Genomic DNA, 16,443 nt, shown 5'->3' with positions numbered 1-16,443 from the left:
CTCAGGGTCTTGTTCACGAGTGAGGGAAGGATGGAAGTGAGATTGACAGGTGGATTGGTGCAGCGGCAGCAGTAATGCAGTCAGTGTATCGGTCCGTTGTGGTAAAGGAGCTGAGCCAAAAGGCAAAGCTCTCGATTTACCGGTCAATCTACGTTCCTCACCTATGGTCATGAGCTTTGGGTCATGACCGAAAGAACAAGATCTCAGATACAAGCGGCCGAAATGAGTTTCCTTCACAGGGTGGCAGGGCGCACCATTATAGATAGGGTGAGGAGCTCTGACACCCAGGAGGAGCTCGGAGTATAACCGCTGCTCCTGCACATCGAGAGAAGTCAGCTGAGGTGGCTCGGGCATCTGTTTCGATGCCTACCTAAGGAGGTGTTCCAGGCATGTCCCACCAGGAGGAGGCCTCTGGGAAGACCCAGGACACGCTGGAGGGACTATGTATCTGGGAACGCCTCAGGATCCCCCTGGAGGAGCTGGAGGAAGTGTCTGGGAAGAGGAAAGTCTGGGCCCCGGAAAAAGCAGTATAATGTTGAATTTGAACAGTTAAAGCAATGTAATGTTTAACAGTATCAGAATCTATTTTCTGTATTAATTAGTGATTATAAATATACAAACCTTCAAATTAAAAATCTAATAAATACAAATATATACTAAGCTATACGTGTAAAATAAAGATGTATTGCATTTTCTAATGACACTATCATGTCTTTTTTAAAAAGACAGCTGCATTATAACTTCAGATATTTTTCATAAATATGAGAACATTAAAGGGTAGCTAAATCTCCAACTATGAATGAAGAAATAAATAAATGAATGAATAAATTAAGTCTGCATGTTCTCCCTGTGTTGGTGTAGGTTTCCTCCTGGTGGCCCAGTTTTCCCAACAGGCAAAACACGCAGTACAGGTGAATTGAATGATCTAAATTGGCCGTATTGAGTGTGTGTGTGTGTGTGTGTGTGTGTGTGAATGTAAGAGTGTATGGGTGTTTCCCAGTGCTGGGTTGCGGGTAGAAGGGCATCAGCTGCGTAAAACATATGCTGGATAAGTCGGCGGTTCATTCCACTCTTGCAACCCCTGATTAATAAAGGGACTAAGCCGAAAAGAAAATAAATGAATGAATGAATGAGTTTTCTCCTAACGTGTTACAAATGCTTTTTTTTAAGCTTAAATACATTTGTTTATTTCTAGTACTATGAAAACATTTTATTTCATTTATTTTCTTTTCAGCTTGGTCCCTTTATTAATCTGGGGTCGCCACAGCGGGATGAACCGCCAACTTATCCAGCATATGTTTTACGCAGAGGATGCCCTTCTAGCTGCGACCCAACACTGGGAAACATCCATACACACTGATTCACACACATACACTACGGACAATTTAGCTTACCCAATTATCCTATACCACATGTGTTTGGACTGTGGGGGAAACCGGAGCACCCAGTGGAAACACACGCCAACACGGGAAGAACATGCAAACTCCACACAGAAATGCCAACTGACCCAGCTGAGGCTCGAACCAGCGACCGTCTTGCTGTGAGGCGACAAAAATAATATTTGACTTATCTAATATGATGGGTTTTTTTTATTCTTAATAAATGCATGCACTAAAATTAAACCCATTCAAGGTGTTTTGATGCACAAATCAGAATAACAGCTCAATCAGCAATGGATGATCATAGTTTATTTGTAATAATAGTTTTTACGTGTTACGAATGCTTTTTATTTTTAGCTTAAATACATTCTTTTTATTTCTAGTACTATTAAAACAACTATTTCAGTATTTCAGTTTGGTTTTCTAATTTTCATTAAATGCTTTTGTTTTTAGTTTGTCATCTAATATTTAATTAATGTTAAATTTCAATGACATTTTCACATTACATTTAGATTGAAATATGATGAAAATCTAAACCAAAATAATATTAAAATGTCATTTAATTTGATGTTTTTTATTTTTAATTCATGCATGCGCTAAAATAAACCCACTCAGACCCATTTTGATGCACACATCAGAATAACAGCACAATCAGAAATGGATGATCATAGTTTATTTGTAATAATAGTTTTCTCCTAACGTGTTACAAATGCATGGTTTCCTCCTTTCCTCCTGAAGCTTTTGCGGTGGGTTTTTATCAGCATTAGCCAGTCCTTTAAAAGCGTGCTCAGCTTCTGAGCCATTGCAGTGTAGGATGTCAATGGGGCTTGCTGTGTGTCTGACGGGACGATTCATTTGGTTTTAGCGGCCTTCTGGGCAGACTTGGTGACCTTTCCACCGCTGGATGCTTTCTTGTCCACAGCCTTGATGACGCCGACAGCCACGGTCTGCCTCATGTCACGCACAGCAAAACGACCTGACAAGCAGAAGCATGATGGTAAATAAGTTCAATCATAACATCTAAAATTGCATATTAAACATTCATCTTAGCAAGAATCAGAAACTATTCAGTGTTAATTGTCTGTAATCTTTCAAATTAATACACAATATCTATGTGACCTCATTAAGTGAGTTTTAAGGCATGTGTAAAGTACATGAACAACCTTTTTTTTTATCTTAGGACTCACAAATTCCTGGAGAGACTATAGCTTACAATTGATCTAGGCTGTTATTTATAGTAAAAATATTTTCCTTTGCATTTTGAGTGTTTGCATTATTAAAATTAACAATTACTCAATTAGTTGCTTGTTAATTTAAGCAGAGATCAATTATGGTAATTTATGAGATCTCTAATTTCTACCTAAATGACTGTACTTACCCAGTGGTGGGTACTGGGAGAAGCTCTCCACACACATGGGTTTGCCAGGAATCATAAGAATAATGGCGGCGTCTCCGGATTTGAGAGCCTTGGGGTTGTCCTCAAGCTTCTTGCCAGAACGACGGTCGATCTTCTCCTTGAGCTCAGCAAACTTGCAGGCGATGTGAGCAGTGTGGCAGTCCAGCACTGGGGCGTAACCCTGAGAGATCTGACCAGGGTGGTTCAGGATGATAACCTGGGAGAAAACGATGATGAAATACTTGATATACAGTTACATTATATAATAAAATTAAAATAAATAAATAATTTAACAAATAATAATAATAAAAAGCATATATATATATATATATATTCATTCATTTATTCATTTTCTTTTCAGCTTAGTCCCTTTATTAATCCGGGGTCGCCACAGCAGAATGAACCACCAACTTATCCAGCACGTTTTTATGCAGCGGATGCCCTTCCAGCCGCAACCCATCTCTAGGAAACATCCACACACACTCATACACTACGGACAATTTAGCCTACCCAATTCACCTGTACCGCATGTCTTCAGACTGTGGGGGAAACCGGAGCACCCGGAGGAAACCCACGTGAACGCAGGGAGAACATGCAAACTACACAGAGAAATGCCAACTGACCCAGCCGAGGCTCGAACCAGGGACCTGTGAGGCGATAGCACTACCTACTGCACCACTGCGTCGCCCATATATATATATATATATATATAGTGTGTATGTATATACTGTATATACACTGTCTTTCCCACATTCGGGAGAGTTATGGTGTGGAGAAGCCCCAAAGAAGCACACCACTGTTGAGTGAAGCATAACTGCAATATCATGGCATTCCCTAAGCCCAATACTTGTGCTAGAAGGGCACGTTACAGCCAAGGTCTAATGAAACATTCTGGAGGACCATGTGCACCCAATGGGTCACACATTGTATCGTGAAGGTGGTGCCTTGTATTTGCACCTTTACATACAGCAAGACTGGTGACAGAGTGGTTTGATGAACATGAAAGTCAAGTTGAACATCCCCCATGGCCTGCACAGTACCCAGACCTAAATATTATTGAGCCCCTTTGTGTTTTGGAGTGAGTCTGGAAATATTTTCCTCCACCAGCATCACGTATTGACCTGATATTCCACTACTCTGGAAGAAGAATGGCTCAAATTCCCACTGCCCACTGCGCAGGACTTGTGTCTGTCATTTCCAAGATTAATTGAGGCTGTATTGGTTGCAAAGGAAGGCCCTTCATTATACTAATGAATCAAAATAAATAAATAAAACATAGACTTGTAGACTTAGTGTCTTAGACTGATCATACCACTTATATACTGTTACTTCTTTTACCCTCACTGGAAAGTCACTTTGGATAAAGGCATCTGCTACATGGGTAGATGTAAAGCATTATGAAGCTCATGCAGATAACATTAATCTTCAAACCTGAGATGTGAAGTTGGCAGCCTCAATGGGTGGGTCGTTCTTGCTGTCTCCAGCCACATTACCACGACGGATGTCCTTGACAGACACGTTTTTGACATTGAAGCCAACGTTGTCACCGGGAAGAGCCTCAGTAAGAGACTCATGGTGCATCTCAACAGACTTGACCTCAGTGGTTACATTAGCAGGGGCGAAGGTCACGATCATACCAGCCTTCAGAGTTCCAGTCTCAACACGTCCCACAGGCACAGTTCCAATACCTGGAAAACAGAGAACATTTGAAGGTCCATGTTGTATCATCTACACTATAATCCTGTTATCAGGTCTCATTCATTCATTCATTTTCTTCTGCTTATCCGTGGTAGGGGGCTGTGTCGTGGGGGCAGCAGTCTCAAGAGGGAATTCCAGATTTCTCTCAGACACTCCCTCCAGCTCCCCCAGGGGGATCCCAAGGTGTTCCCAGACAAGAAGAGAGACATAGTTTCTCCAGTGTGTCCTGGGTCTTCCCCGAGGCCTCCTCCCAGTGGGACAAGCCTGGAACACCTCCCACGGTAGGCATCCAGGAGGTATCCGAAACAGATGCCCTGGCCACCTCAGCTGGCTTCTCTGGATGTGGAGGAGCGGGCTCTACTTCGGGCTCCTCTCAGGTGACAGAGCTCCTTACCCTATCTATAAGAGTAAACCCATCCTACGAAGGAAACTCATTTCGGCTGCTTGTATCCGAAGTAGTCTTTTCGGTCATGACCCAAAGCTCATGACCATAGGTGAGAGTAGGAACATAGATTGACTGATAAATCGAGAGCTTTGCCTTTCGGCTCAGCTCCTTTACCACAATTGGCCAATAAATCGACCACATTGCTGCTGCACCGATCCGCCTGTCAATCTCACACTCCATCCTTCCCTCACTCGTGAACAAAACCCCGAGATACTTGAACTCCTCCACCTGGGGTAAGGACTTTCCTCCAACCTGGAGATGGCAAACAACCTTTTTTCAGTGGAGCACCATGGCCTCTGACTTGGAGGTGCTGATTCTCATCATAGTCGCATCACACTTGCCATCAAACCGATCCAGTGTATGCTGAAGGTCCACGCTGGATGAAGCCAACAGAACAACTTTATCTGCAAATAGCAGAGATGAAACCCTGTGGTCCCTGAACCAGACCCCCTCCGGCCCTAGGCTGTGCCTAGAAATTCCATCCAAAAAATTATGAACAAAACCACAAGTAGAATAGAGATCTGACTTATTGCCGGCAATGCGAACTGAGTTCCTGCTCTGGGACAGGACTGCCCTGTCCCTTGTGGCATATTCTGTGGGGGGTGCTCTGGAAGTATGGGGATGGAGGTGTTCTGTTAAGGGCTGTCCATTATCAGGTCTGACGACTGCATTTAAAAACAAATCTGGAAATGATCTTTTATTGTGTGTGACTCGCCCCTAAAATTGTGACACTTTGTTAACCAAATTCAGATGACCTGCACATTATTGGTTATCTACTACTTTTTTGACCAATATAATCAGTGGTGTGAAGTAACTAATTACAAATACTCAAATGACTGTAATTGAGTAGTTTTTCCTCAGGGATTGTAATTCACTGAGTAGTTTTAAAAATATGTACTTTTACTTACGCTTGAGTACATTTTACAGTATCGGTAATTTTACTCCACTAATTTCCTTCAACCTGCAGTCACTACTTAATTTTTTCCTGTCTATGTGGATTAGAAAAATCAGTCCTGTAATTCCTGTCCGATCATATCACACACATCATAATGAACTACCTCAAGACATGGGCGATTTATAATTGCTGCAAACTGTTTGGAAGCATTAAAAATGTCTAATGTCAACATGACGTCAGATTGGCGTTGTACCCTGATGTCATGGGGACGTTGCATTTTGTTTTGAAATAAAAATCGGGTTGACATCAGAACTCAACTTCAGGCCAATGTACATGCCCAATGTCCAACCTAAAACCAACCAAATTTCAATGTCTAATGATGTTACAGCTTGACGTTTATCAAGTGTTGGATTTTGTTTGCCAAATATAAGGTTGTCCTTAGACGCTGGCTAGATGTTGAATTTTGGTCACCTGACATCACAACCTAAATCTAACCTAACATTAAAGTCTTATGATGGGCAATAACGAAATGCACTGCAGAATGTTTCGTTTACACACATCCTCATACTTTATACTCATACTTTGAGTAATATTTACAACAGATACTTTTACTCTACTTGCACCACATTTTTAGGCAAGTAATTGTACTTGCACTTGAGTATGATTTTTCAGTACTCTTTCCTCCACTGAATATAATATTACAGAGCCTAAAGAATAATTCAGAGCCATCATCTTTTTTATGTTTGAAAGGCTGCTTTATTGAGCCCACTGGTTTTGCTATTCACACTTCATACAAGCCTACTTACTTATTTACTTACTCACTCACTCACTCACTCCCAGGGCCATTTAATATCGAAGTTGACATTTAGCCACACTATATTGGTGTTTCGTAACATCTAGATTTTTTATGAGGTAGTCTAGGCACTCCCTGTGATTTCTTGCCTCATGCATATATAAGAAAGAATATACTCCGATAACCCTTTGAATACAATATCATTTTACATCAACTTTGGCTGCCATAAAATACTATTAGACAGTGATAGAAGACAAATAAAGAAATATAATAACCAATTTACCTCCAATCTTGTACACATCCTGCAGTGGCAGACGGAGGGGCTTATCGGTGGGCCGGCTGGGTGGCAGGATGGAGTCCAGGGCCTCTAGAAGAGTAACACCATTGGCACCACCCTCCTTTCTCTCAATCTTCCAGCCCTTGAACCAACCCATCTGAAATACACACAAAGATTGTTTAAAAGGACAGTTCATCCAATAATGAAAAATCTGTCATCATTTACTCACCTCTCACTTGTTTCAAACCTTTATAAGATTCTTTCTTCTGTTAAGCACTAAAGAAGATAATTTGAAGAATGTTGGAAACCTGTAACCATTGACTTCCATAATATTTGTCTTTCCTACTATGTAAGTCAATGGATGAGGCTGAAATCTCCGACTGCTCGAGTAGGTACTACATTTGAAATTTATTACACACCCATGTGGAAAAAGGGATAAAAGGGATACAGCTGCGAATACATCAATATAGCATAAATTTTGTGACACTGTACAGCAATAATTAATATTTATGCTTTACTGTGATGGTTGGGTTGAATTGGGGTTGGCGTAAAGGTTAATAAAATACAATTTAATGGGTTATTTAATAAATAATATAAAAAATTCCCATTGTAGTTACTGTTTTTAGTTTACTGTGATGATTGGGTTGAGTTGGGGTTGGGGTAGACATTAATAAAACACAATTTAACGGGTAATTTGATAAATAATACAAATCTCATAATAATTGCTGCTTATTATTGTGATGGTTGGGGTGGGATCCTTTCAAACACCCTTAGAAAAGTACATATTATATAGTATGAATGGAATTCGGACGTACTACATCTGTCATTTGTCATTATAACATGGGGTCATCAGTTGCATGGCTTTACTCCCACTCATGAATTCTCTCGCACTGCATCATGGGATAGTGTAGTATCCATCGGATGCACACTACAAAATCTCGTCGGATATAGTCAGTCATCTGATTACTTTCTGCCTACTATTTTTTATAATAATGTTTAGGGGTTTTTCACCTTTATTATGATAGAACAGTAGAGATTTCAGACAGGAAAGCATTGGAAGCAGAAAGAGGGGAAGGATCGGCAAAGGACCTCAAGCCGGGAATCGAACTTGGGTCACTGTGAGCAGGCTATTGGCGCCGACATGCCTACTATTTCTTTAAACACTATGAATTCAAACATACTCGGCTCGCTTGTTTTTTCATGTACTATATTGGCATGTATGCAATTTTGGATGCAGCCAACAGTTTCAGGTTTTCAGCTTTCTTTAAAATATCTTCTTTTGTGAAATAAGCTCAAAAAGGTTTGAAACCACGTGAGTAAAAAGTGAGTATATTTTCATTTTTGGGTGAACTATCGCATTTAAGCATGAATGATTGCAGATGCATTTATATTTATATTATCTTCCAGATGTTTACATTTGAGCTGGGCTCCAGCATGTTGTCACCGTGCCATCCTGAAATTGGCACAAATGCAACGGTGGCAGGGTTGTAGCCGATCTTCTTGATGTATGCGCTGACTTCCTTGGTGATTTCCTCAAAACGAGCCTGGCTGTAAGGGGGCTCAGTGGAGTCCATCTTGTTGACTCCAACGATCAGCTGTTTCACTCCCAATGTGTAGGCCAGCAGGGCGTGCTCACGGGTCTGTCCGTTCTTGGAGATACCAGCCTCAAACTCACCGACCCCGGCAGCCACGATCAACACAGCACAGTCAGCCTGAGAGGAGGAATCAAATTAATTTGAAAAATCCTTGAAGATCTTAATTTCTGGAATCACAGTTGTAGACATACCTGAGAAGTACCAGTGATCATGTTCTTGATGAAGTCTCTGTGTCCAGGGGCATCAATGATGGTGACGTAGTATTTGCTGGTCTCGAATTTCCAAAGGGAAATGTCAATGGTAATACCACGCTCACGCTCAGCCTTCAGTTTGTCCAACACCCAGGCGTACTTGAAGGAGCCCTTGCCCATCTGTTTGACAGAAGCATAATAATTCAGAAGCTTATTAGAATGTTCGTGAGACTGAAGAGAGAAGATAATGGATAAAACAATAGATAGAACAAAAGATGGAAATAATAGAAAGATAGATAGAATGATAGAATATTAGTTAGAACAAAAGACTGATAGATAGAATGACGGGGATAGAAAGATAGAACAATAGATAGAATGATAGAAAAATTGATGGAATAATAGATAGAACAAAAGAACGGTATATAGAACGAGAGGATAGAAAGATAGAGCAAACAATAGAATGATAGAACAATAGAAATATAGATAATATGATACATATAACTATATAATGAACAACAGTCTGTATGACAGAGTGATAGAATGACAGGATAGAATGATAGACGAAATAGAGAGAATAATAGAATGACAGAACAACCCAACAGTAGATAGAACAAAAGATGGAAAGATAGAACAATAGATAGAAATGATAGAAGGATAGATAGAACAACAGAATATTGGACAGAACAAAAGAGCGATAGACAGAATGGCAGGATAGAAAAATAGAATGATTGATAGAAAGATAGAACAATATATATAATAATAAAAGGATAGATAGATAGAACAAAAGAACGATAGATAGAATGACAGGATAGAAAGATAGAACAATATATATAATAATAAAAGGATAGATAGATAGATAGATAGATAGAACAAAAGAACGATAGATAGAATGACAGGATAGAAAGATAGAACAATATATATAATAATAAAAGGATAGATAGATAGAACAAAAGAACGATAGATAGAATGACAGGATAGAACGATAGAACAATAGATGGAATGATAGATAGAATAATAGATAAAACAATAGTTAGAATGACAGGATAGACGAATAGATTGAACAATAAAAAGAAAAATAGAGTAATAGATAGAACAAAAAGAATGACAGGATAGAAAGATAAAATAATAGACAGAACAAAAGAATGATAGAATGACATGATAAAAAGATCCAACAATAGATAGAACGATAGAAAGATCGAATTATAGATAAAACGAGAACAATAGAATGACAGAATAGAAAGATAGAACAATAGCTAGAATGATAAAGAGATAGATTAATAGATAGAACAAAACAATGATAGATAGAATGACAGCATAGAAAGATAGAATGACAGAAAGATAGAGTAATAGATAAAACAAAAGAATGATGGATAGAATGACAGGATAGAACAATAGATAGAATGGAAAAGATAGATGGAATAATAGAACAAAAGAACACTAAGTAGAATGACAGCATGCATAGATAGATAGATAGATAGATAGATAGATAGATAGATAGATAGATAGATAGATAGATAGGTAGATAATGTAGGTAGGTAGGTAGGTAGGTAGGTAGATAGACAGACAGACAGACAGACAGACTAGGTAGGTAGGTAGGTAGGTAGACAGACAGACAGACAGACAGACAGACAGACAGACAGACAGACAGACAGACAGACAGACAGACAGACAGACAGACAGACAGACAGACAGACAGACAGACAGACAGACAGACAGACAGACAGACAGACAGACAGACAGACAGACAGACAGACAGATAGATAGATAGATAGATAGATAGATAGATAGATAGATAGATAGATAGATAGATAGATAGATAGATAGATATGGTATCAGAAGTGACTTATATGAAAGGCAAAGGCCTCTAGATTACCAAAATAAATTTAGTTAATTATTAACTATTTAATTAAGACAGTAAGTTCTGACTTTGCTTAGACAAAAGTCTTGTCACTTAACAGAAAGAATGTACTTTATAGAATATAAAGTCATGGAAGTGTTCTTGCAGGATTCCCAGAGTTCATCAATATTCTTTGGATTCATCCTTAATGCCTCCTCCATCTTACCCCAGACATGCTCAATAATGTTCATTTCTGGTGACTGGGCTGGCCAATCCTGGAGCACCTTGACCTTTTTTGCTTTCAGGAGCTTTGATGTGGAGGCTGAAGTATGAGGAGCGCTGTCCTGCTGAAGAATTTGCCCTCTCCTGTGGTTATGTAATGGGCAGCACAAATGTCTTGATACCTCAGGCTGTTGATGTTGCCATCCACTCTGCAGATCTCTCAAACACCCCCATACTAAATGTAAGCGTAAGCCCAAACCATGATTTTTTCTTCACCAAACTTGACTGATTTCCCTGAGAATCTTGGGTCCATGTGGGCTTCACTAGGTCTTCTGGCAGTATTTGTGATGATTGGGATGCAGATCAACAGATGATTCATCAGAAAAATCCACCTTCTGCCACTTCTCCAAATGATCAACTAGAAGTCAAGTTATTATTTGTTGCTCTTAAAACTGAGATTGACGACAAGACTTTTGTCAGGTAGTGCAGATAGATAGATGAACTGACCCTTTAATGGGACTATTTAATTAAGATCAGTTCTCTATATTATAACTTTATAATACTATAGTGCTTTTGATACATTATTTATTTATTTCACTTTTCATAAAGCTAAAAAGATATGGCTATGAAGTTTTTAAATGCCAATGTGTACACACCATTGTCTAAAACAACCTAATAAAAACATCCTAAATCCAGCATCAAAATGTGTGAAGCCGAATTTAGCTCATGAAAAATGTCAGACACAACTTTACAATTCCAAGGTTATGACCATAGACTGTAAAAAGGGTTATGACTTATATGTGTGTACTCAAATTGAACTCTAGGTGTCGCTCACAGCACATACAGAGGAAAAAGACCCGACCAGAATACACTCGTCATAAATATCCATTAGTCATCATCAGCTGTAGTGACGCATAGTAGTGACGTACCTCAGCGGCTTCTTTCTCAAACTTCTCGATGGTTCTCTTATCGATGCCTCCACATTTGTAGATCAGGTGTCCGGTGGTGGTGGACTTGCCAGAATCGACGTGGCCAATAACCACGATGTTGATATGAATCTTTTCCTTACCCATTCTGTAGATTTACTGTGGAAAAACATCTGCTTTAGTTTCACCAGCAAACACACGTACGGATGTTTAAAAACGTAATACATTGTTGCTAAGGAAACGGAAAAAATTTGTGGCGTGAGCTGTTAAAATCATATGAACTCGTGTACGTCTACGTGAACGCGCAGCATTGGTGTTGCCATATCCGAATAAAAATCAACATAGATTACATTAATATGGGATAAACGGAGGTTTATATTGGGTTATCCATAAAAATATCGCTACAGTTGGCAGATATTCTCCCGTTAAGGCTAATATCGTATACATAATACCCATGTATCTGTATAAAGTAACAACGCCGCATTTACGTAAACGGCTCGCTATATTGGCTTCAGCACAGGCTTAATTTTCGTGCTAGATCTGGCAACACCCACCCCTCCCTCTATTCACTGCGTCCTCCATGTTGAAGGACTGGAATGACAGCACCAGCCATATTCTTTTCAGATATGCCAATAAGTTTGCTCAGTATGTGTATGCCACTGAAATGGGGACAGCAGAGAAGAAACATGACCTTATATTATTAAATGGCAGACCAATAAGAAAATCCTGGTCTTAAAGAGTATTTCCTTATCTCCCCAGCCAAAACTAACAATTACATTCCAGATTTAAGGGCCCTCGCATTAAGAGTTGCACAACTGAATAAAAATGGAGGCATTAATATTCTTACCTGGCTAAAAAGCACTACAGACAGCCCCGAGCAGACTGGAGAAAAAGGAACGAGTCACGCAGACCATCTAAATTTATACCCGTTCAGACAGGGGTGGGATATGAAACACTCGGACCACATAGATACAGCAAGATGAGGGGGTATCATTGGTAGCTTTACCTCAGACTCGCTATTTGTGATTGGATAAAGACGCATCAGTAAATCAGGCTGTGTATAGGAGAAACCTAGCAGCAACACGTGTTAAACAGCTGCAAGGACTGAGAGAAATCACATTACAGTTTCTCATCCTGAATCCCACCCAGTTCCCCCTATTAAAAAAAGAGAAGGCATATCTTCAATTTTTAATACCTTTATTAGTTTTATTCATCAGCGTTTCCAAATTGTAGTGGCAACAGGTGCAGTTCTAAACCATCAAAACACAAATTTAATAACTGAAAGAGGCACTATCAGTCAATAAATGGAGCCACACTTAAATCCATGTTGTTTTCCTTTCCTGCGAAAATTTTTCCGATGGGTTTTAATCAGCATTATCCAGTCCTTAAGTAGAGTGCCCAGGTTTAGAGAAATTCCAAGAGGTTGGGAAGAACACGCCGCAACCTTTGGAACGGTGTGATTGAGGGAAATTCACTTGGTCTTGGCAGCTTTCTGTGCAGACTTTGTGACCTTGCCAGCACCACCGATTTTCTTCTCAACGCTCTTGATGACGCCGACAGCAACGGTCTGCCTCATGTCACGCACAGCAAAGCGACCTGCAGAGGGAGGATGATTAGTACTTCAGCACAAATGCAAGGCTATTTTTGACATTAGCTTGAAATGTTAGCTCACCAAGAGGAGGGTAGGTAGAGAAGCTCTCCACACACATGGGCTTGCCAGGGACCATCTCGACAATGGCGGCATCTCCAGATTTGAGAGCCTTGGGGTTGTCCTCAAGCTTCTTGCCAGAACGACGGTCGATCTTCTCCTTGAGCTCAGCAAACTTGCAGGCGATGTGAGCAGTGTGGCAGTCCAGCACTGGGGCGTAACCCTGAGAGATCTGACCAGGGTGGTTCAGGATGATGACCTACAATACAACTTAAGTTAGCAAAAAGAAACTCAAGACAACTATAAAAAGCACAAGAGAGCTGAATAAAGGCCTAACCTGAGCGTTGAAGTTGGCGGCCTCCATGGGTGGGTCGTTCTTGCTGTCTCCAGCAACATTACCACGACGGATGTCCTTAACAGACACGTTCTTAACGTTGAAGCCAACGTTGTCACCAGGAGTGGCCTCGGTCAGAGACTCATGGTGCATCTCAACAGACTTTACCTCAGTGGTTACATTGGCAGGGGCGAAGGTCACAACCATACCAGGCTTGAGGACACCAGTCTCCACACGACCCACAGGTACAGTTCCAATACCTGGAAAATGATTAGAATTGTTAAAAATGCAAGAGTTTAGATTAGAGGGACATTTAATCCCCATTTAAGTGAGGTAACTCAACATTTGCTTGATTTAATACATGAATCGGTAAAATATTCAATGTTGTAAACTTGTAACTATTGAATTAAATAGATTAATATGGTTCTCAGCTCCTTGAAATAGCTTTAAAAGCGTTAAACTCGAAACACTTGCGTAAACTCTAATTTCAGGCAACTATAGTACAATGTGCTACAATTAATATACAAACCTCCAATTTTGTACACATCCTGAAGTGGCAGACGGAGGGGCTTGTCGGTGGGACGGCTAGGGGGCAGAATGGCATCGAGGGCATCAAGAAGAGTAGTACCGCTAGCATTACCCTCCTTGCGCTCAATCTTCCATCCCTTGAACCAGCCCATCTATTGAAACAAAGCATGGTCAGTAAATAGTAACATTCATATTAAACGCTTATTAGAAAGCCACATCTGATGCATAGAAAACCTACGTTTGAGCTGGCCTCCAGCATGTTGTCACCGTGCCATCCTGAAATTGGGACGAAGGCAACACTGGCAGGGTTGTAGCCGATCTTCTTGATGTATGCGCTGACTTCCTTGGTGATTTCCTCAAAACGAGCCTGGCTGTAAGGGGGCTCAGTGGAGTCCATCTTGTTGACTCCAACGATCAGCTGTTTCACTCCCAGGGTGAAAGCCAGGAGGGCGTGCTCACGGGTCTGTCCGTTCTTGGAGATACCAGCCTCAAACTCACCGACACCACCAGCAACAATCAGCACAGCACAGTCAGCCTGGGTAAAAAAAAAGTAATGGTTTAAAAGTCTGGTTTATAGTCAAGTTAGACCAACTTTGTTTCTCAAATCACAGTTGTAGACATACCTGAGAAGTACCAGTGATCATGTTCTTGATGAAGTCTCTGTGTCCAGGGGCATCAATGATGGTGACGTAGTATTTGCTGGTCTCGAATTTCCAGAGAGCAATGTCAATGGTGATACCACGCTCACGCTCAGCCTTCAGTTTGTCCAACACCCAGGCGTACTTGAAGGATCCCTTGCCCATCTGTTTGACAAAAATAAAATGTTAAATCATTTTATTAAAAAAAGTGTCAAGTTAAAATCAGAACTATAGTGCTTGAAATGGATTAAGTACACATGTTGCAGCCTACTAGGCGCCATTACAGAAATTTCTACGTCATCTAGAGTGCCGCGTAAGGCCCGCCCACTCCACACCCAGCCGGCTTGAGCCGAGAAACGCGTGCTGCCGCCGCCATTTTGGCTCTCATTACAGAGAGATGTGCCGCATTTGAAGCGTATATATTGATAATAATAAGTCCAACTGGTTGAACACTCACCTCAGCGGCTTCCTTCTCGAACTTCTCGATGGTTCTCTTGTCGATTCCACCGCATTTGTAGATCAGATGGCCGGTGGTGGTGGACTTTCCGGAGTCGACGTGGCCAATAACCACGATGTTAATGTGGGTCTTTTCCTTTCCCATGATTGATAAGTTTCTGCGGCACAAGAGAAAATGATAAAGTTTAATAAAGGATTACGAAAATACATATTTTTCATAATTAAAACTTTTGAGCGGTGATTTCGTAACACAAGTGACAAGATGGCCCAGAGTTTGAACCGGCCTAGTTCGCCATAAGGGAACTGCGACACGTGTTTCTTTAGAGTAAGGCGGTGTTAAGTTACAGGATGATTAAAAAAAACAGAAATGTCTGAACGGAATCCAAACTGAGGCAGACATCTGGCTCTCCGGCCACTTGTAACAGTTGTTGGATGCGGGAATGTGTGATAGGCTTTTAACGGACCCGTGACTTCAAACCGCTTGTGCCTTTGTTCTCCTCCCGGTGCTCATTTCACACACACAAAATAGCCAAATCAGCATAAAAATAATAGGACACTGAAGTAATCTTTAAAAAAAAACACTAAAATTAAAATAAAACATTTGAAGAAAATATAAAGCCACATTGAAACCCGAACATAAAAATAACGGACAACAGCTCGCCGGATAACAACCCGCCGCGAAAAAATGTACTAAAAACATCCACCAACATGAAGAAACGCCTCAATTAACGCATTAAAGTTATCAATACAAGATATATAAAGCCAAGGCCTAGCCAACAGAGTACTCACCAAGATTGAGAGATCACTCCTCAGCTGCTGCTCCCCTTAGCCAGGTAACAGAAAGAGGAAGAAAAACGCTTTGGTTGGAGAATTTATACGCGGGAGGAGGACCGAGCGGCCGGCTGCAACCCCCCGCTTCCTGATCGACCCGCAAATCACACACAATTGACTGAAAATCTCCCCGCCTCGTCAGGCTGACGTCACCACTTTGTTTCGCCCATCATCTGGCTGACTGGATCATATAGTAGTTTTACTAATATTGCAGATGTTGTGAGAGATGAACAGGAGGAGGACTGATGGGATGGCTACCAAATCTGCAGGAGGGAGAAGATGACCATTTTAACGTGATATTACGTGATATTTAGCTGTATATTATTTGAGAGAATTTCTCGATTTACTCATAGG

At 40.7% G+C, this 16,443-nt stretch overlaps 2 protein-coding genes across 2 annotated transcripts; both read right to left on the bottom strand.

Annotated features, from left to right (window-relative positions):
* Positions 1-2,035: 2,035 nt before the first annotated feature.
* On the bottom strand, positions 2,036-12,606 carry LOC130246477 (elongation factor 1-alpha-like). The gene is made up of 8 exons (XM_056479453.1): positions 12,502-12,606; positions 11,658-11,813; positions 8,670-8,849; positions 8,299-8,595; positions 6,890-7,040; positions 4,207-4,463; positions 2,758-2,992; positions 2,036-2,355 (listed from the first exon to the last, which is right to left on the bottom strand). Exons 2-8 carry the CDS (start codon positions 11,799-11,801, stop codon positions 2,231-2,233), a joined length of 1,389 nt encoding a protein of 462 aa, XP_056335428.1. The 5' UTR covers positions 11,802-11,813; positions 12,502-12,606; the 3' UTR covers positions 2,036-2,230.
* Positions 12,607-12,834: 228 nt separating this feature from the next.
* On the bottom strand, positions 12,835-16,156 carry LOC130246475 (elongation factor 1-alpha). The gene is made up of 8 exons (XM_056479452.1): positions 16,048-16,156; positions 15,260-15,416; positions 14,788-14,967; positions 14,403-14,699; positions 14,166-14,316; positions 13,640-13,896; positions 13,327-13,561; positions 12,835-13,250 (listed from the first exon to the last, which is right to left on the bottom strand). Exons 2-8 carry the CDS (start codon positions 15,401-15,403, stop codon positions 13,126-13,128), a joined length of 1,389 nt encoding a protein of 462 aa, XP_056335427.1. The 5' UTR covers positions 15,404-15,416; positions 16,048-16,156; the 3' UTR covers positions 12,835-13,125.
* Positions 16,157-16,443: the final 287 nt, after the last annotated feature.

The sequence above is a fragment of the Danio aesculapii genome, chromosome 19 (genome assembly GCF_903798145.1).
Source record: "Danio aesculapii chromosome 19, fDanAes4.1, whole genome shotgun sequence".
NCBI classification, from domain to species: Eukaryota; Metazoa; Chordata; class Actinopteri; order Cypriniformes; family Danionidae; genus Danio; species Danio aesculapii.
This window is presented reverse-complemented; position numbering and strand designations above follow the sequence as displayed.